The sequence below is a fragment of the Salminus brasiliensis genome, chromosome 9 (assembly GCF_030463535.1).
Source record: "Salminus brasiliensis chromosome 9, fSalBra1.hap2, whole genome shotgun sequence".
Taxonomy (NCBI): domain Eukaryota; kingdom Metazoa; phylum Chordata; class Actinopteri; order Characiformes; family Bryconidae; genus Salminus; species Salminus brasiliensis.
In genome coordinates, this window is record NC_132886.1 from 30,025,093 (window position 1) to 30,047,372 (window position 22,280).

Sequence of the window (22,280 nt, forward strand, 5' to 3'; positions counted from 1 at the left end):
GCTGCCCTGTAGGCCATTAATACCAGAGGGGAAATGAAGACTCCAGCAAGTGGTACAGAGCAATCGACGCAACACACTGGACCAGTTAACCTCTACAACGAACACCTTCCATCATCTAATACAGTCTATGGCACAACCTTTAAAAAATGTTTTGATCACAAACTAACAGGGGAAAATAGAATGTTTTTAGGTAAACAGGTCCAAGTAGGACATGGAAGTAGGTTCAAAGCATCTCCTATTTTACCTACATCCTACATTATTTCTGCATGTTTATATTCGACTGTTTTAGTCCCATACAGTAACTTTTGGGTGGCTGTAATTATTATTATTATTATTTTTTATTTAATTTAATGACATTAGCTCGGTAACAGCATCTCAACGTCTTTACGGTTGGTAACACGACTGACTTATGAAAAGAGAAGCAACTCTGCTTCCAATGCTGATAGATTCTGGATGTAGTTCCACCACAACCTCCGCTGCCATTCTATAAGTTACTCATTACTTAAGCTGTTTTTGTTTTTTTTTTGTTCAGATGTAGTAACAATGCTTTTACTTCAGTGGGTTTAAGCAACTCTGGTTTTATGTCACATTCCAGTGCAAATTAGAAGAACATTTGGAAGAACATTTGCTTTTTGAGGAGAACATCAGATGTTTACAAGAACTGGAACCAATATACTTGTCCGCAGTTGTAAGACCTTCAAACAAAGGCAGTTACTCACAAGCTGCAATAAGAAAACCAGTGCATTCTTTGGATTTCAGCGTGTTTTAATAAGACACGTTTTAAACCCAAATAGCTGAGAGCACTCCATGCTGTCATTTTGGTAAACACAAGCTAACGAAACACAAGGTGTCCTAAAGATCCAGGCCGCTGACATTGGGTTACAGTATACTCTTATATGGCAAAACGGTACCTGGTCAAGAGCTGGTAATCCTGCAACAGGTTTTCCTTGATGACTGGAGAGATTAATATGTCCAGAAAACGAATTCCCTGGTATTATACAATCCTGCAGTCACAATTCAGGAATGCAGCCGTAGGAAAAGAAAAAAAAGGTGTGAATTCAATTAACTGCAAACTCTGAACCAAAAGTAATAGGTAGGAATAGAAGTCTGCCTTTCCCAACAGTGTGCTACTGCTGCCACTCACTCGAGATAGAAAAGCGTGGGCCGTTCATTTTTAATTTCTAGTATGATTTACATGGGCGCGTTTAATGCTTAACCCGTGTAGGGAAGAATAGGTTAGGAAATGTGTGCGCACAGTGTGAGTGTGTGTGTGTGTGTATGGAAGAAGCATACAGTTACAGTTAAAACAGATGCCACAGACAAGTCTTTTAACATCTGGATTTCATCCTAGCTTGTGGGAGAAAATGTCACGACTTCAGCTAGGCTTCTGGAAGATTAGACTCAGCCTCGCCTTCTTCATATTAAATCACATGCATGCAAGAAACAGCAAGATGTAACCCCTACGACAGCCCGGTGTGAACAAACCCAAGGAGCTGCAGGTAGCACAGCCCAAAGGGTGCCCAATAGAATGCTCGTCCAACTGGTGTCTTTTTTAGAGTGCAGGAATTCAATAAGTGGAAAGCACCTTGGTCTTAAATGTTGGTCTGCACAGCTTAAGTGACTTTAGGGGCCAAAGCTAGCATGCAGCGGGCAGAGCATGGGAAAGTTCAGGATGTTTTAAAAAAAAAAAAAAAAAATCTAGTGTTTTCTTAGTACAATCGAATCAAGGAGAGCTGGAACAATGTGTGCGCTCGGTAATGATTGTCCCGTGTTGTCTGAGCCTGCTTTAGAGATTTGTTATCATGATACACCAACTTACACGACGTATTACAACAACTGCGGTACGTTACAGTTTGTTTTAGTGGAATCGCCAGTATTACAGAAGCGTTATCAGAGAGTGTGGGCCAACTTTATCAGCTTGGTCAGAAATCAGAAATAGGCCTAACGCGGGCCTTCAGGACTTCTTGTACAACAGTCTGAAAAGAAGGTTGCTAAAATTTTCCAAGAAGTCAGGGTGCAAACTCCACCATCACCTCCCCTCCCCTCCCCTCCTTTTTGCGTGTTGAAGATTAAACTTGAGGTCATGCGAGGTACAACCAGCAAACCACCCTGATGTTCTTTTTAGAGATTGAAGTCCTTGCACAATCATGGCGGTGAGCAATGTGATAGGGCTGCCAACCCTCAAGGTCTGGCCTTGAGACTCAAAGAACTGGATGAAGCCAGGGGTGTTAAAATACCACAGAAACTGTCATTAAAGCAAAAATCCACCAATTTTCAGAAATTTCGGCATAATTCTGCGACTGAGATGTCAACACAGTTGGTCAGAGTGGTATCATGTGAAATGGTTCACTGTGGAGAAATCGACTGATTCTGATTTCTTTATGGCAGAGGTGACAGGAATCTGTGGCCACGATGTCTAATGTTAACTATGGTTAAAAAAGAAAAAAAAAACTCTTTATGGACAGTCATCCTGGGTGTGTTTAAAATATGTTTTAGGCCAAATGCTTATATTTAAACAATGTCTCAGACTTGGGGCAGGTGTATTTATAACCCTTTTCATGTAATGACTTTGTGTGATGTAACATTTAAAAGGTTCATTTCATCACCACTGTGAACAATTCGGCAAGTTGGCAAGTTTCTCTAGAACAGAGCATTACACACCAAACTCCCTCTTAACAGCTTTACATTTTAACCATTACATTCACCAGAAACCAGAAATTCAGAAAATTCAGTGGGAGTGACATTCTACATTTTAATACAGTTAAGTTTATAAAGTAACACATCAGTCTTTAACAAATACATTATGGGCTTGTTTGGTTGTGTTTAATATGGAGGTGTGTAATGCAGGTTGGATGATTTGGTTTTATGAATTAAAAAGGAGCAGTCCTCATTTCCTTTTTACTCCACCATTTCTCAAACCTCTATTTATCCCTTAGACTGAAACAGGCTGTCTTAGTTACTGTGCCTTTAAACCTGATATATATAAATTTCCTCTTGTCTGGGTTGAAGCTGATCTTCTAACTTCAGTGCTGAACAGGTGAGGTTAAACTGCAGTAGTCTGACAGGAGGATATGCTGTGTGAAAATATGTTGGTATTTGAGACATCGCAAAAATCTGAATTCGAATCGGGAGTCACGGACCAATCCGAGTTTTTGGCCCGATATCAATTACTGACCGTCTTTCAGCTTGATTGGACGGTCGTCGGTACAAAGTGAGGGCTGGGTTGGATGTCACGTTAACCTTTCCAGCACTGTTTGCTGTTTTGTGTGATTAGAGGTGTTTGTTAGCTCTGCTGTGTTCTGCTACTCACTGTACTAGGCACATTCACATGTATTTACACATTCTACAAATATGTGAGTTTGAGTCAGATAGAGTAAAAGAAAAAAAAAAAAAACAGCCAGACTGCTGACTACAGATAGGAGTGGAGTCAAGGTCCTTATAGGAAAGTCTGTTCACTCAGCGATCATCTTTCAAATGCAGTTATTTCCAGTCACATGAGACCAGGCTACCATTTCTATGAATGGGGAGAGACCAAAATACTGGTAACGGAAAGTCAGCCGGCAGGCTTCTATTATAACTTCTATTAAGAAAGAATAGCCACCCACCAAAGCTGTGTAGTTACTGAGTATTACACCTTAGTGTATAATAAGCCTTTCTGCAACAATAGTCTGTAGCGTTCAATAATGATCTCCACATTGCGGTAGGCTTTCCCCACTACCATGTTGCTCACCCTCACTCACAGCAGAATTGGCTTTTTTTGTTGAAGGGTAGGACTCTCTGGCGGAGTCCAACACTAGCTTCAAGGGGTCAGCCGTGCTCGAGCTATGTAGTTCCATTCAGCAGTTGAACAAGGAACTGCAGTGTCCTGTGATTAAGGAGCCTCGCGCCTGTTAGAGAAATACCAGCCAATCTGCTATCGAATATTTTGGCTGAAAATCAGCCAATAAAGATGCACCACCGACCGATTTGTGTAATCTTCTCAAAAAAGCTATATGGGCCCTTAAAAACAATTGATCGGCAGAAGTATTTTCCACCACTGGCTTCTTGGACCTGAACAAATTCACTAATTTAAGTGGATTTCATAAAAATACACCTAATGTATTAATAACAATGTTTATGTCTCTTTTGCTGTAAACAGAAAAAGCTACCCAGAAAATCCCACACATAACGGCCTATGGTTGTTGTTATCCCTGCCATTCTCAAACTAGCTTACTAATGAACCTCAGTGGACATCGTTATGGGACAGCAATGGGTCCCTCAGAAGAGATATTTCTGTTTCTCTAATGAAAAGATTAGCAGCGACATACATTGTGTCAGTAAAGCCACCCCCACCTCCCCCAAGCAGCTGGAAACCCCACAGCGAGAAGAGGAGCATCTTACACAACTGGGACTTCCTGGGGAGCGTTCTTAGACATTTAGGGAGAGAGAGCGTGAGTGTGTTACAGGCCATGAAACCACACTGTAGGAGAAAATTAACAAAGGTTTTGGCATGTTGCAAAAGGCCTCCATAAATCTTCATTTGCCTTTTCCGCAGAGCCGTTTAGCTAGCAATTACGCTGGGCTCAAACGACTGCTCTGAGAAGCAGTAGGCCTGATCGATGCTATTTTGGTGTTAAAGCAGGCACAACCCAACCTAAAGCCATTCACGTACAGATGAGCTCCAGTACGACTCAGACTGCCACTGAAGACAAAATGTGGAGATTACATTTAAGCCTGTAATCACTGCGCTGCAGAAGGGACAACCGTTAGGCTGAGAAGGGCGAGCTGTGCGACTGTTTCGGGTATTTAGTGCTCTCAGTGTGGTCCTGTTATGCCCTTGCTTGGTAGGGAAGGTGATGGGAACCCACGCTGCAGATGTCTAACGCTCAACTGGTGATTAAGGATCTCATAGACGCAGGCTCAGAGAGTTCCATCTTGCATTAAGAGACTAACTCTGCATGTCCGTAAATCTCTCTGGGGAATGAGGAAGGATAAAGCACCTGCATCATCGCAGAATTAACTGGCCTGATCTCTGATGCTGTGCAAAGTCTCTGGGCTCCAGCTCGCCTGCCCTTGCGTGGTGGAGACGAGCATCAGGCAAACACACACAGCTTGCTCACCAAGATCTGCCAAGAGAATTAGCAGAACTGTTTTGAAGACCACTCTCATGGGTACACTGGTAAACCAGAGAGTGGATAAAGCAAGAATTGCCAGTGCAGCCAAAGTTTGCTCTGTTGTTCTGTGTGGGACCTGCTAAGCTAATGCAGCTAGCAAATGACACAAGCTTAAATTCATCAGTTAGCATCTGGCTAACTGCATGAATCAGCACACACTGGCCTTACACTGCATTAACAATCTCAATGGACTTCCTTATGCTATTTGTGATGCTTTGCAATGTACTGTTAATTATGAAAAAAAAAAAATACATTAAAAACATTGACCACAGCAGCCCCGAGCAGCTAGATCACAATCACAAGCAGTTTCGCCTATGGTTTGTGATCGACTTACCTGGGATGCATGTTAATGCCAGGTGTGAACGAGGCCAGTAGGTCAAACTGTGATAGAAAACACATAAGCAAGCAAGTCTATCTCAGATTTGGCTGGCAGTTTACAGCAGGAACAGGGCCTGGGTGGACCTAGGCCATCTCAATTAGAAGCCCCAGACTTCTAACTGTTCAAAAAGAAGAAAAGTTACACATTTGTCTTTTATTCTTATAATCAACCTAAATAGAACCAAGGGTGTCCTGCCTAATTTCCAGTTTTGAAACAATAGATCGCCACGGCTCTCCTTGAGTCACCGGTTTTGCTAATGCCATCACCAAATCGCAGTTTTCAACCATTTACATTTACATTAATGGCATTTAGCTGACTCTCTTATCCAGAGCGACTTACAAGGTAACTCATATTACAGAGGTGGGCCAATGTAGTGTTAGGAGTCTTGCCCAAGGACTCTTATTGGTGTAGAGCAGCATAGTCACCCAGACTGGGAATCGAACCCCAGTATCCCACATGATGTGGTAGCTCATTGGCAGACAGTGGTGTCATCTGTTGCGCATCGCCACTACACCACCACACCACCACACCCACTACACCTAGTAGGTGGAAAGTAGGACTCCAGTCAATTAATTCCCCCGTTCAACTGATCAGCTAATTAACAGGCCCTTCTTGAGCTGAGGTGGGTGTGCTACAGCAGGGAAGATTAATGTGCAGGGCAGAGGGGATTAGTTTCTAAGATCTGGAAATTGGAATCCCTGCTTTTATTTAGTCCCATCTGGATTTCTGCAGTGCTTTGCATCTTGTGATAAACCAGTCACCTTATGAGCACTAGTAGCTACTTCAAAATGCTGCAGCGCAACCACTGGTGGGTGTTAAGAGGAAGGATCATATTACCCCGTTTTTTTACTGTTGTAACATTTTTCTGACGCTCCTCTGACCTGTAATAGGGAGAACTGCATCTATGTCGTTGCTACATTGTGCTCAGCACGCCTCCTACTGCACTATGTACTATGTAGGCCAGATGGGCAGGATGATGCTCATGAGAAATGCAGAATGCTGCATATCTAACTACCATAATTGTTCTGAAATCCTACAATATCACTCTGCTGGGTCTGTACTCATGATTCTTTCACTTTCAGTGACGGTTCTGTAGCTTTTAGAAGTCCAGAAATGCATGTAAGCATGTCCTTCTTAATGGGAGGCTGAAAGCACAAATTCCACCTCCCGACTGTAGGAGGTGGGGGACCAGGAAAAGAAATGCTCACATAAAGCTGCTTTAATTAAGACTCTGAATTCATTCTCCTCTTTTCACTCTCTCTTAATCGTCTCTCCATCCCAGCTAACGATGAAAGGTAATTGTGCTTCCTCTGTTGCAGGACCCACATTTTGGAGCAGTCTACCAGCTGATCATAGTGCTTTTTCTCCTAAGTGGTTTCAGATCGCTGAGGGCTACACTAACACTATAAGGTACATACTAATCTTAAAAGAAATACATATCATATACATACTAACCCATTTTCTACTAACAGGATATGATGAAGCACTGCTACGCCAACTGCAAGTTCTCCATCCGCCATTGCACCTGCATCGTCATCCACTGTTTTTTCCAAAAATCGCTCCAGATGTTAGTAACTCCTCCCTTTCTGTTTCGCATGGAATTGTGGGACATTAGTGTTCAACGTCACCACTCTCATAACCATCTAGTTCTGAGTACGTATCTTGGATATTTGAGTATACTCAACTTTGACACCTTTATCTATACTACGTACTCAACAACTAGCTAGTATTCGTAATCAGTACGCAATTGGGACACACCCACTTTTATCCATTTATTTCTTTTTTGTGCATATGTAAGAAGTGTGTGTGTGTGTGTGTGGGGGGGGTTCGATCTAAAGAGCGCTGACGGTTATAATACTGTTCTTTACGTAGCTGGGGTCTGAGTTCTAAATAAGTTGTAGTGTGAAGAGATCAGACACAAAGAGATCAGACATCAGCGCTACACAGGATCAGAAATAGAACTCCATCCTCTTTAAAGTTCTCTTACAATGTGAACACAACAAGCTCAGAGGTCATCTGCAGCCGACTGCCTTTCAGGTTTACTTCAACAGAACTATGAGAAAACACCTTTAGACAAGTCGTTGACCAGTAGTCTGATTCTGTGGCCTTTTTGAAATAAAGGCTTGGGGCATTTGTACGGCTTGTTTAGGGGTCAACACCCATTGTTTTAAACTGGCTTCATACATTTCGATTTACTCACAATGTCAGGTTAGCACATTAGCACAGTTCTGCTTAATGCTTTTCTCTACGTTTATGGACGCTGCATTAAGATGGCTAGTTGGCTGATTGACTAATGTGGTTATCAGCTTACCATTGCGACGTCTCTGGGATCTAATGCTTCCCCGTGACAATGCCAACCTAAACTGAGATTCTGGCTGCATCGCTGGTTTGCACAGCTCTAATTGGTGCAGTACGAGCTCCCATTACTTATTAGCTAGATTAGCCTCAGAGTTCCAGTGTCACATAGGAATCATGTGTTGGCTAATCAGCTACATTTAAGCTAAGGGGAATAGCGCCCTTGTGTCCTTTAAGATATCGGAGTTTAATTGTTTGAATGAATCGATAAAATGACAAGAAGGGTGTCTTTGCTGTCAGAACAAAACCTTGTATCTCTATTGGCAACTTTACATTAGAAATGAAATCCTTGTTAGGTTTCAATGGAAGTCAATGTACAACGGTTTTATGGGAGCATTTCTATTGGTCCAATCATCATGAAATGTTTGGACAGAATGTAAAGAATAACTGCCGCAAAGTAAAAACAACAGAAGTGGAGATGCATGGTTTTTGCATGACAGTGACTAGATGCTTATCCAGCAGATCCAGGGCCTCCACGACTCTCCAGTTCACTCATGCTATCAGACTTCCAATTCTTCTTGGATGGCGAGTGAGCGAGTATGTGGAACGTGATGACGCAGCACTTTGGGAGAGCTGCAGATGGTGCTGACAATGACTATGAACTAGGCTAACTTTTAACATGACCCCGATGATGTTTAACTCCTATTTGGAAATGGAGCTCCGTTTTCACAGAAAATGACAGGTAATGGGCAGTTTTACAAATACAGAACAGGCCAGACAGTTACTGAGTACATTAATTACTCACCTTTTCTTCTCCTGCGGCTCTCTTCTGGAAAGGCTTCTCCACCACATGAGTGTTAGTGACGTCAGGTACTGAAGGTGGATGATTAGTTGTGGTACTCCACTAAAGTGCTGGGGTGGGGGCTTTGTAGCCAAGGCTTAGCAGTGGGTATGGTGACCTTAGGCTCATGACTGGCTCTTCCAGTGCACCTTTTTCTATTAGCAATTTATACATATTTTCAAAGACACCATTTGAAGACATGGGCAGAAAAAAGCAAAGATGCACTGTGAAACTATTTTAAAGAGGAGAATCTTAACTGTTGGAAATACCCACCTTTTATGTAAAACCTGGGAAAACCTGGTCTTAATTCTTAATTAAAAAAGTCTTAATTCTGACTATCGTCCGACTCTGATCCGATCTTTGTATTTCTATAAATAATATAGCCCCACAACTTTGGTAAGATGTGCTAATTCACAATAGTAAACACCAGTAAAATCATTGTATTTTTAATAACAGTTTCTATGATCAGATTCTAAACTGATTACATTTGTTTAAAGCAGCTTTTTAAACCCTATAGTGTTTAATATCTTACAGTCCAGACTGACTGACCTACCTGACCATTCAGCCTAATGATGTAGTGCTAGCCTGTGTTCATTAGCATTAGCCTCTTCCTCGGTTCTGACTGTGCCATTGAGAGCTGGATTATAGAACCAAAGAAAGGAGCGTGGTTCTCTCGCTGCTAGAACAGAGCATTTCCACACTAATTTCTTTTCTAATTTCAAGAGTAAAGACGAGATGGGAGTAATGTTATAGCTTCCCAAACAGATGAAATGCACTGGAATAAAATATCTTTGTCGTTGCAAGACTATAGCTATATCCAAACTGAGTGCTTTTGGCAGCGTGACCAAAAATGGCAGAACATAGACAAACATTTTCTGGAAGAGTGAAGAATTTAAATCCTCTTCTGACATATTCAATAACACTGTCTTTAACTGCAGCTCTGTGCACCATGTGTTGTTTGCTGTATTACGTTTACAGCGAGGCTCTAAGCTAGCTAACTCTAAGCTTAGCCTTTTCTCTTCCCTAAACTTTCTGTTCCACCTTAAATAATGCAGCAGTTGCAGTTTGCTGTTGAAATGTACACAATGGGACTGCTGCACTAATTAAGGTGGAATGGAGAGTTAGATTTAGAATCCAACATTAGCTTTGTTTTGGCTGCTAACTGGTAACGTCACTGTTAAAACAAAGCTCTGTTTTTTTTTGCTTGCTGAAGTAATGTCACAGATGAACTCTGTCTAGGGTAGTTTTAGAAAAAGTAAAAAAAAATACAAATAAATAAATAAATAAATAAATAAATCTATTTATTGTCCTAGCGGACACCAGATGACACTCAGCTACAGCAAATCAGCAAAGAATGGGAAGTGGCTCGGAACCTTTACAGCAGATACCAAAGCCATTACAAATTCACAGGATCGGAACGTCCCTACTGTAACAGAAGTGTATATTACTTAACACATACAAATATAAATATTAATAATATAATAATAATATAATAATATAATATTAATAAAAAAAGAATAAATCCGTCCAGGAAGTCTTATGAAACCTTATGTACTGTACATAAGAGACATGTACATGTCATTCTTACATATTTTAAATAAAACCGTATGGCTGGATTGTGTCTGAACTCAATAATTAGATCAGATCGGACTGGCACTGGTTTTATCAGAAATCCGAATCTGAAACATGGATGTTTAAAAGAACACAGCCCACAAATCTGAGTTCGTGCAGGTTTATCACATCACTCGACACATCAAACACAGGGGAGAAGCAGAGAGAGAAGCGTTGATGACCCACAGGCATCACAGACGTCCTTTGTTCCCGTCCTTCTGAAACATCCAGACGTGACGAGCAGGTCACGCTGGAAAATGAGACTTCTCTCCAACACTGTCCTTCCTGAGTCAGCTGCTCCAGGAGAACCATTCCCAAGAGCAGCTTTAAACAATGCGGTTTAAAAATGATCACAGACCCAGCCTCATCGTTCCCGAGGACTCTCAGATGGAAAAAAACAGTGAAGTGCAGTTTGTATGGTTATGCTTAAAATTCCCGAAGTGGACAAGGGAGGAAAAAAACTAACAAAAAAGATGATGACGAAGGATCATGTACACGGTCATGTAGTTCCTCTAGGGAATAATTGGACAGAGTGCATTTCCAGTGTGTTGACCGTAACACAGGTCACTCCTCAGATGGAGGGTCTGCTTTAGTGCTTGTGCTTTGTTCCTCTTTCCTCTTCTTTAGCTCCTTTAGTCCTTCCTCAAACTGCTCCACTGCGTCTTCATCTCCGGCTGCACGCGCCAGTGTCAAAGCCTCTTCATACAGCTTAACGGACTCCTCAAACTCACCTGAGCACAGAACAAACAGCACCTCTCAATGAAAGGCTTAATAACGTTAATCTATTACCAAACATGGCATAATCCAGACCTCCAGGAATGTACACTATAAGTTACTTCAACTGAAAATAACAAGTTAATCAGCGGCACTGCACAGAGATCCCTGCAGCGAATTCTTAAATTGTCATTAAATAGTGCGATTTTATATTTTCACTACATCTCCTACCCCCAAACTACAAAACTGTAAGAATGTCTCCAGCCTGTATCATGGAGCTACTATACGTTTTCAGCATCAAATACAGATATCTTTTAATTAAAAACCCGAAAAGGAAACGTCAGCATTTAAGCATCATCATCATTCTCAATCATAAAAAGAAAATATGGTAGTATTCAGCACGCAGCAAGTGTGTTTTCTGCTAAATTCAAATCCAATTCCACAGTCAACTGCAAACTGCAAAACACAAAACGCTGCCACCTTAAAAAAAGTGCCCACTGCTAATGTCTAATAAGCAGCCTGCTAATAAAATACACTACATATCCAGAATTATGCTGGTATCCCTACTCTCAAGCCTGTGGGGGAGCATCTTCCAACAGTTTTGTATATAACAGAGACTACACATACTACACCCTCCCCGGCCAAACAGGGCAACACTGCTCCTCAGTTCAGGTTCCAGTACTGTCTATGTTCTGTGGCTTAACATTTCTCATCTCTTGTTGTAGAAATGTTCGTCCAAGAGCATGTTTGTAGAGAGTGTGTGTATGTTGGGACTACATTCTGCAGAAAACATGAAGAATGTGGTTATAGACTGTATTATGACTGCTTATAGACTTAATGGCTTTAGCAATGTTGACTTGTAAGCCCTCATTAAAACAGTTGATAGCTGTGCCAAAATGCTGTATAAATAAAAAAAGTAACCCACAAGTCTCATAGATCATCTATCAGAGAAAGTGTTACGTGTTCTCTGTGCTAAGAGGCTGTTTGGAAGACCAGGCGTGACTATTAGTAAAGACATCTGCAGGTTATCAAATAAGAAAACTGTGGATTGTGCACTGAAAAGCTCCGTTTTCTGTGCAGCGCTATTAGGGAGCAGATGAGTTCCAGTTTGCCACTTGAGCCAATTTTTAAAACTAGATGAGAACAGGAGAGCAGGCTGCTCTGGAGCATAGTACATAAGCTTTAGGTCACTATGCCCAAAGTCAAGCTTTGGCTAGAGAGATATGAAGCCCTCCAGGAGACAGTAGCACTGGAACCTCATTCTCTGGACTGATCGAGCTCCATCCAATACCTGGAATGGGTCGGAGCGGCAAAACTAATCATCGCGCATCAGTATGTGACCTCACTAATTCTCTTAACTCTTTTAACTGACGTTTTGTTACCAGACCATCAGGCAATCCCAGTCCTCAGAAACGTTTTGATAAAGAGAGGACAAACAGACGGTCACCTTTATGCATTAGAATGCCCGCCATGTTCCCCAGCAGTACGTGTTGGTCGGGGTGTCCAGCCTCCTGGCCCAGGTCCACAGCCTTCTGCACCTGAGCCAAAGCCTCATCATGCTTCCCCAGCAAGTCCAGCACTGTGGCCAAATCGCTCATCAGGACCAGCGTCTGTAACACAAACACACATCATTGCTACTGGCAACTGTCCAACTGTCTTATAACACATCAATGACAACGGGGACTCTCATCACTGCATGATGAGGGTGTGTGTAAATATTTATATATCATAACATTAACATTTCAAATATCAGCCATAACATTAAGATCACCTGCAATATTGTGTATCGTCTAGGTGCTTCCGTATCTCTTCTGTGGAATCTGATCTGACCAGACGGGCAAGCCTTCTCTTCCCATGTACATCAAACATTGGGCACCCATGTCACTGGTTCATTTTTGGTAGGTACTGACCACTGCATACCAGGAACCCCCCACAAGGCCTGCAGTTTCAGAGATGCTCCGAACCAGTAAACTAGAAATCCCTTGCCAAAGCTGCTTACACTGCTTGTCTATTTTCCCTGCTTTCTGCACATCAACTTCCAGATCCCACCTCATGACAGGCACCACTGTATTGTAATATATATATATATATATATATATATATATATATATATATATATATATATACACACACACACACACACACACACACACACATGCATACATACACATATTACAAATTCCCTTGATGATAAACGCCCCAGTAGAAATGCACCCAGATTACTTGGAATAAAATATTATTATTATTATTTGCATACCACGTCAGACACAAGCCAGTGTGACCAAAGGCCTGTTGCTCTCTGTACCTGAGGATGGCTCACTCCCTGCTCCTCCTGGCAGATCTGCAGAGCACGGCGGTAGTCCCTGCATGCTCCAGCCAGACGGTGCGTGGCTGCCAAGTATCGCGCCCGGGCGTCCAGACTGAGCCCCAGCAGCAGGTGAGTGTCCTTCCGTTCCTCTTCTACAGCAACCAGACAAACACACTGTGGGAGGAATTCCTCTACACACTGTCCGCAGAACACTAGTACTAGTAACTGTAGAAATACAGCAATCATTCAAAAGCTTGGACTCAATGAATTCACAGCTTTTCATTTTATATTTTTATTCAAAAATAATAATAATACAATGTCATTTTAATATTACAAACCAGACACCAGTATGTTTCAGACAGAGCTTATAGAATAATTAGCAGCTTTGTTTATAATGTTTTTTATAGCGTTCTACTAACTATTAGAAATCTAGGAAGTTGTAGAGTATTGGCATGATCTCAAAAGAATTCTTTTAGCATGCATCTCTAAGCACTAAAGTAGCACAGGGCTGAGTTTTGATACCTGAAAGAGCATCAGGGGGAAGTTCCTTATGCTTTTCGATCTTGGCCTCCAACGACTCTGTGCAGAACTGGAAGCCATGCTCTGCCAATTCATTCCTACACAAAAATAACACAGTGCTGCCACTTACAGGTAAACCATGGAACCCCACCTTATTTTACCCACATCCATTTCCATAAATCAGTCCATCAGATTTGTCTGTAAATAAACTGCCAAATGTATGTAAATGAGTTTTCAGAATTCCACTCCTGTGAGCTGCGGCAGTGGACTAGATGAGCATCAGGGCAAAGTGAATAATTTAAAGATCCTGCCTAAATTGGAAGAAGCAGACTGAATTGCCTTCAGATATCCACTGTAGTAACGGATGGAGGAAAAAAAAACTCACTCACTTGTTCTGGGTGGCATAGATGCTGGCCAGCTTCAGGGACATTTCAATGACTGCATTGTCATCCTGTTCAACGAGAACCGTGCACACAGAATTAAAAACCCATATGCTGACTGATCCATATCCATATACAAGCCATTACGCACAGCCCTTTATTCCAACACTTTAATGCTTACTTTATACAGAACTGTGACATAATGCAGCACAAACAGAGCAGGCAACTACAATAGTAAAGGGAGGGGGGGCACTAGAATACATGTCCAATTATATGTTGATACAGTACTTTAGCAGACTATTATGGATGGTGAACAGACTGTCTGTAAATAATGAGATCTAATGCATTTACATTGTTTGAACATCAATGCAACCCACTATTGTATATACTGACTGTACTGTGACTGAAAATTTATTTTTATTAAGTTTCCATATAGTGTTTACACAATTAGCCAGAAAATTAAAAGCACTGATATGAAGTGAATAACATTAATTACTAAAGTACAACAGGGGCAAGTACACAGCCAATTGATATGTTGAAGCAGGCGTAAGAATATTGTGGGTTCATCGGTATGGTGGTCAGTACCTACCAAAAGAGCTCCAAAGATGGACAACTGGTGAACTGGTGCCAGATTCATGGAAGCGTTTAGGGAGCAAAGGCAAACGCAACAGAACCCACAGAAGAGCTACTGAAGCACAAACTGCTGAAAAAGTTCACGATGGCTATGTCTTGTGGAGTCCGTGACTCATTGACTCAGAGCTGTTTTTGCGGCACGAGAGGGATCTATACGATTTGAAAGTCATGGCTGATCGTGTAGGTCAGCTGGCGGCCAGCTGTGTCTGAATACTTTACTGAAACGTTGTTTCCTAAATTCTGCAGCCGTGTAGACCCAGGCTATGAAATATTTACATGCTATACAGAAATGATGACAGCTTAACAGGGTTGCCAAACTTGGTAAGATGACTAGGGTGGGGTAATCATTAGCCCTGTGCAATAGACCTTTAAAGCAGACTTCTCATTGCTAACAAAAAAAAAAAAACTCTCTCAGTGTCCTATCTGCATTATTCATTCTTACAAGAAGTGCCACGTATGCAACACCCTCTATGCTCATAAAGCCAAGACTGCAGCATATGTAGCCTGTACAGTTAATCCAGCCATGAATCCGGTAGCCATGTGCATCCATAAACTGCCATTATGTTTACTAAGGCCAAATCAGGCAGAGTCAAGGAAAGTAGGAAAAGAAGTTTCATTCAGTCACATTTTAGTAATTTAGTTATTGTTGGTTTTAGTTGACAAAAACTATAAAATATTTTGGTCGAGTTTTAGTCAATTAAATTTCTACAAATTTTAGGGTTTTACCCGTTTAGAGGTCATATTTATTGCTAACTTTTAATAAACAGCATCTTAAAAATTGTGTTACATTTAATAAAACATTAACATCCAAAATTATGGAAGAAATATTGCCCCTTTTTTCTTCATATACATTTGTCATTTATTTCACTTTAAAATGCAGGTAATTTTACTGATATAATCTAAATATAATAGATAGATAGATTGTCATAGATATGTTATTTAGAGATATGTTTAATTAGATATATCTAATTAAACAGACAGTGCAGTGGTTTCACTGTGACTGAGGGGGTGTACTTTGTCAAGATAAACAAGGTAAGCCCCCTTGGTTTCGCTATATTATTGTATTATTATTTATTATTTTACTATAATTTTTATTTATTTTAGTGATTCATATTGCATTTTTTTTTAGCTTGGTAAAGTTAGTTTTGATATTAGACAGTCGCGTTTCCTCCCTCCTATGATTCCTATGTTTTAAACAGTGTCCATACTTTAAAGACAACCCCTTACTGTCTTTGGCCCATGCTGAAGCAATTCTGGCTATTTTGATTAAATGTATTGATAGAGAAATGGAAAGATCGAGAGCTTTACGGCCTCCAGGTAGCAAAATGTGTTTCAAGTGATCCAATCCCAAATGACTGCCCAAACGCATAGCCGTTCAAACGTCACTTCCGCTGGATAAAGAGCATGACGCACATTAATAATGAATTAATGGAGATGAGGCATCTAGTACTGCTGTTATCCATTAGGTAGGTTGTTATGGTAGCATGCTCAGCTAACCCGTGCAGAAGGTGGACGGTGTGGTCTTGCGGTTATTATGTATTTTCTGGTTCGAGCAGTGATGTGGTTGATGTGGACGGGACTTGCTGTTGTTGGGGGCGCACTTTGGAGTTTACACTACAAGAACGATGTGGTCATATGTGTCTCTGACCACCTGTACCTGGCTCACACCTGTACTTTCTGCAGTCCACTTATGAGTGGACGCATGTTAAATGCTATGGCATTTAGCTCTTATCCAGAGCGACTTACAAAAGTGCTTCACCGTTTACTCTGAATACAAAAGTCAGTATGGAGACCACAGTACTCCACACTACACTTCGCCCAAGCACTCTTGAAAGTGGGTCTTCAGGTGGCGTGTGAAGACAGCAAGCAACTTCAGACAGCCAGGGGAAGAAGTTCGTTCCACCACTTCAGTGCCAGGACAGAAAAAAAAGCCTGGACGCTCGTCTTCCGTGGATTTTAAGGGATGGCGTGTCAAGCCGGGTCCTTGAAGCTCGAAGGGCTCTTGGAACTAATTCGCTTTTGACCATTGCCATCAAGTACGTAGAGGCTGGTCCATTCTTGGCTTTGTAGGCCAGCATCAGGGTTTTTTAAATCTGATGTGGGCAGCAGCTCCAAGAAGCCAGTGAAGAGAGAACGCAGCAGAGAAGTTACATGGCTGAACTTAGATGTGAATGCCAGACGTGAACAGCATCTTACCTGCGGTGTCCCCTTAGACAGCAAGAAGCTCATGGCTGCTTTGAACAACTTCTCGGCCTGCGGGTGGGTGACAAGAGCACATGCGTCACACACCTGTTTCTTCCTGGAGCTCAAAAGAGCTCCACAGGTTTTGGGGGCATTGGATGAATGGGCAGAGAGAATAACCACACCCCACACCCCTCTTACTCACATTGTCCAGCTGGCCTTGAATAAAGGCCAGATTGGCCATCTGTAGGAGAAGGCACACCGAGATTAACACATACAACCTCAGGGCATTCTGACGATGTCTATTACAGCAATATGGGCGCAAGTCCGTACCAGGCTGTAGGTGTAGATGATGGCATCATTGTTGTGGCTCTGATGGGCGAGTCGGACTGCTTTGTGCAACAAAACGTTTGCTGCCTCCAGCTCCCCCAGCATCATGCTGTACTGTGATTGATACAAACAAGCATATACCATGTTACTGTCTTGTTGTGCTACATACACCATATAGCCAAAAGTATTGGGACACCTGCTCATCTATTGTTTCTTTCAAAATCAAGGGTATTAAAAAATGTTGGAGTAACTGTCTCTACTGTCCAGGTCCATTCTAAACCATTGCGGTGAGGATTTGATTGCAATCAGTGACGAGAGTATTAGTGAGGTCAGGATGTTGGACCACCCCACCTCATCCCCACCTCATCCCAAAAAGACTGGATGGAGCACCAACCATCACTTTAGAGACACAGCTCCACTGCTCCACAGCTCAATGCTGGGGGGCTTTAAACCTCTCTAGCCCATTCCTGGCATTAGGCATGGTGCCAATAGTCCTATTCTATTGCCAATACTTCTCTACAGGGACCAGACACACTGTGTGTGTGCGCATTTGCACATCTGTGTCAGCAATGGGTGCAACCTAAAGCAGCTTCAAGTATTCCTTAGAAGATTTGGACATTTAGTGTACTACATGTGGGATGCATTTCATCACAAATCTACATATTGGCCAAATGTCAGTATTTGCCACTGGCCAGTCCTGATGTTTCGTAGCCATAGAAACTACAGGCCGAGGTTATCTCTACCTACTAATAGACACACGGCCCGTCACAGTACTATGATGTCAGTGATGGAGCCGTCGAACTGAATAGGGATTACCTTTGCTTTTTTTAACAGAAGAATAATCTCATCCTCAGTCTTCTGCGCCTCAGTTCTCTCATCTGTGCTTCCAAATATTGAGAACGCTGTAAAAACAAAACAAAAAAAAAACAAGCATAATCCGTAAAGAGGTAATAATAGCAGAGCGGAGGAAACAACAGAGAAACTGTCAAGCCGTCCACAATCCATAGAAATATAGAGTATGCAACAAAACCAGCCCATGTTGTGCTCTGGGTACTGGTATGCCCGTCAATAGCATCATATGCAAACTGTGGTTTCTCACATGATTCTGGTCGGTTTATAAAAATGAACACCACCACACAGCACAGCACACACTGCATCTACACAGAAGCATGGGTTTTGCCTGTACTTTTGTCTATTTTCAGTGAATCAGTGATCAGTCTGGTAAGGGGATGTTATATGGTGCAGATATTTGTCAATGTACTATGTACAGTGAAATGTGTCCTCCGCATTTTACCCATCCACACACACATACACACACACATACACACACACACACACACACACACTAGTGAACTAGGGGCAGTAAGCACACACAATGCCAGCTCCAGCACCCAGGGAGCAGAGAGGGTGAAGGGCCTTGCCACAACAGTGGCAGCTTGCTGAGCCAGAGTATCGAACCCACAACCCGGTCATCAATAGCCCGGAGCTCTAACCGCTGAGCCACCACTGTCTCTAGCCACCACTGATTCAAGGGTTCAGTCCGGTAAGGGGGTCTTATCTTTTAAAACAAAACAAAACTTAAAAAAAATTTCAATAGAAATGTTTTATTTTTTAATTATTAAGTTGAAGTGTGTGTTTTGTGAAATGTGAGCTTGTACCTTACAGGCTTTTACAGAACTAGATAAGGGGACATAATGCTGAAAGGGAGGAAATGGTCACAGTTTCCTCCCTTTCAACATTATTTGCTTATTTCCATGGCACTGGGATCTGAGGGCTGTGGGTAACAAAGCTAATACAGACCGTATAAATGTGCTTAATGCCAGAAATACAGTGCAGTGAAAAAGTGTTTGCCCAGGTCTTGTATTTTTGCACATTTGTCGCATGTAATGTTTCGGATTTCCGAACACATTTTAATACAAAGATAAGGACAATGAGTCAAACACACAATGCAGCTTTTAAATGCTGTTTATTTAACTGAATTAAGATTTAATCTAAGTTTATATCAAGCATGTGAAACATTAATTGCCCCTAATCGCAATCACTGGTTGTCAATCAAACATTCTTCTCTTCTTTGGGGAGTTGTTTTAATTTAGCTACTGTGTGTGTGTGTGTGTGTGTGTGATTGGGGGGGGGGGTGTTTGGGATCATCATCTTGCTTCATAACCCAACTGCGTTTGAGCTTTAGACCACAAACTGATGGGCAGCATTCTCATTCAGGATCTCTGATGGAAGCATGAATTCTGTTCTCTCTATTCAATAGGACGAGTCGTCCAGGTACTGCTGGACATCACACTGCCACCATTGTTGGTATGACTGTTGGTATGATGATGATGATGATGATGATGATGATTTTCCTATGGCGGTATATAGTGTTAGCTTTATGCCAGATGTAACAGGCAGCCATGTCTTCCAAAAAGTTCCAATTTCGGGAGGCCAGCCACTCCCGGGAAGGTTTACCACGGTTTTCTCCCAGTGTGGGTAATGTCTCTCACTGTGGTTTGCTGGAGTACCAGGGCTTTGTAGACTTTCCAGACTGATCAATTTAATGCCAATGTTTGCCATGGCTTTAGAACGTGGCACCATGTGCTGCGCTTGAGACCTTCTAGCCTTCTAGCAGCGTTCCAGGCCTGGAGAAGCGATGGTAGAGATGCTATTCTCCCGATTACAGATCAGTGGAGCATCTCAGTGATTCTGAAGCTGTTAAATGATCTGAAACATGTAGAAATATGGACAAACAGAAGAAACCGGAAAGGGGCAAATCCCTTTTCCACAGCACTGAATTTTGATGAATATTCAAGAATATTCACCTCTGAGATGATGCACTGTAAAACAGCCCCCCCCCCAGCCTGTCTGGGGGATACACTGTAAAACAGCCCCCCCCCCCAGCCTGTCTGGGGGATACACTGTAAAACAGCCCCCCCCAAGCCTGTCTGGGGGATACACTGTAAAACAGCCCCCCGAATGTCCCCCCCGAGCTTCAGAAGACGCTCCTCATGTACTGTCACATGCTGCGTTGAACAGTGCAGCTCAGTCCAGCAGCACCCACACACCTCTCACCCAGTCTGCGAGGCTGTACTCACCCAGGGCGCTCCACAGCGCGACCCCGCGCCGGTACCCGCTGCCCCCCGTCCTGCTCTGCTCGGTCGGACACACCGCATTCCTGAACAACCTGGACGACCTTCGTCCCTGAGAGCCGCGCAGCTGCAGCAGCTGTGAAACGAGCCTTGCTGGTTGGTGGGGAGTGCGCGTTTGGCTGCACAGGCTCAACCTTCTCGCTCCCTCGCTGACCATCTTTTTCCCGCAGATCCCCTGTGCCAAAAACAGACGACAGCTGGAGGGGAGCGCCATGTTTCCTCTTTGGTCATGTAATGAGGTGGACTGTGTGGTCACGTGATAAGGCACTATATATAGAGTCGTATTGGTCTAAAGAGCTGCAGTTTGTCCGCTACAGTATTATTATTATTATTATTATTATTATTATTACTATTATTATTATTACAGAACACTTTTGTGTTCTGATTATTGATTCATTATTAGATATGAGCGCAATGCAGTTTTTTAACTTAGCATTATTAATCCTCGTTATCTGTCGCTTTATTTTTTGTTTTTGAGGCAGTGTTGTTTTGTTCGGTTTTTCATATTTATATATACAAATCCTCTTCACGTGTATTTCTCAATGCGGAGCCTCAAAATTTATACGAATGAGACTTTTATTTTGACAATCGTTTCGTCGAGCGTTGCTGAAATCACACGGAACTTCTCAGTCAACAATTATTATTAAAAGTTACGTTAAAATGAGAATATACTTGAAAAAGATATAATAAAAAAAATAGAATAAATAAATGAATAAATAAATAAAAGTAAATAAATAATAAAAATCAGACTGAAAGGATATTTTTAAAGAACATGAGTCATGTAGACTAAAAAAAATGGTAAAGGTGCACGTATTTGTCACTTTACAGTGTGCCCTGTACAGCGAAATGGGTCCTCCGCATTTAACCCATCTGTGGTAGTGAACACACACTTACACACACACACACACACACACACACACTAGTGAACTAGGGGCAGTGAGTACACACACACTCCAGCGCCCGGGGAGCAGAGAGGGTAAAGGGCCTTGCTCAAGGGCCCGACAGTGGCAGCTTGCCACTTGCCACTTGCAGCTAACCGCTGAGCCACCACTGCCCCTGCCGCTCCAATCAGGATTCAGGTGAAAATAAATAACACTGTTCCCTCAATAAATCATTCCATCATTTTTAATAAATTGTTCCTTCAGAATAAATAATTCCCTTGTTTTAATTGTTTATTTCTTCAATGTAAAATATGTATTGCCTTAATTTAATAAATTATTCCATTAATTTAATAATGTAACACATATTATTTAATTCAACAAACCATTCCTTCAATTTCCCTCAATTAAAAAATATTCCTTAATTGAACTAAAGCATAGCTCTAAACTGTGGAAACACTGATTAATTGAGGGAATGACTGATTAAATTGAGGGGTGCAAATGTCTGTAAATATTTAATATAATGTCTGTAAATATTTAATATAATATTTTCTAACTTGATATTTTAGGGGCTCTGCAGAAAGCAGGGACTGATAAGTGTATACATTATATGCATAAATTGAATCTAAAGATGAAAATTGTACTATAAAGTGTGTGTGTGAACATTATGCACTATGACTATAATCTTATAAAACTTGAAACCCAACCCTAAGCCTCCACCTTAAGCAACAACTTTAAAAGATCATGTATTTTTCTTCACTGTAAAGTGGTTTTTTTTTTTGTCATACTGAGAGCAGATATGATGAATTAAAAAGTAATTTATTTACTTTCCTCATAGGTTTAGGTTTAGTATGTTAATTCAAAGGAAAAATTAAACAGCTCATAAAACAGTACTTGAAATGTTCATGTCGGTGCATAACTAAA

General features: G+C 41.7%; 2 protein-coding genes across 2 annotated transcripts in view; both read right to left on the minus strand.

Moving 5' to 3' along the window:
- slc4a2a (solute carrier family 4 member 2a) overlaps positions 1 to 1,003 on the minus strand; it is a 47,443-nt gene extending 46,440 nt beyond the window's left edge. The window contains exon 1 of the mRNA XM_072688179.1: positions 912 to 1,003. The gene's annotated coding sequence lies outside the window, so the exon portion shown is untranslated. The remainder of the gene's footprint in view (positions 1 to 911) is intronic.
- An 8,949-nt stretch (positions 1,004 to 9,952) lies between these two features.
- On the minus strand, positions 9,953 to 21,138 carry ttc19 (tetratricopeptide repeat domain 19). The gene is made up of 10 exons (XM_072688182.1): positions 20,425 to 21,138; positions 18,161 to 18,246; positions 17,348 to 17,458; positions 17,220 to 17,258; positions 17,030 to 17,086; positions 14,210 to 14,271; positions 13,824 to 13,918; positions 13,299 to 13,453; positions 12,441 to 12,603; positions 9,953 to 11,010 (listed from the first exon to the last, which is right to left on the minus strand). The coding sequence occupies exons 1-10, from the start codon at positions 20,690 to 20,692 to the stop codon at positions 10,844 to 10,846; spliced, it is 1,203 nt and encodes a 400-aa protein (XP_072544283.1). The 5' UTR covers positions 20,693 to 21,138; the 3' UTR covers positions 9,953 to 10,843.
- Positions 21,139 to 22,280: the final 1,142 nt, after the last annotated feature.

What these genes read in the sequence shown, in the direction of transcription:
- ttc19 (XM_072688182.1), bottom strand. Translation starts at nt 20,692, where the DNA reads ATGGCGCTCCCCTCCAGCTGTCGTCTGTTTTTGGCACAGGGGATCTGC. An exon ending in TGTCTAAGGGGACACCGCAG is followed by an intron (nt 14,272 to 17,029) that starts GTAAGATGCTGT and finishes CTCGTTGAACAG; the next exon opens with GATGACAATGCAGTCATTGA. An exon ending in GGGCATTCTAATGCATAAAG is followed by an intron (nt 11,011 to 12,440) that starts GTGACCGTCTGT and finishes TTCTGTGCTCAG; the next exon opens with GTGAGTTTGAGGAGTCCGTT.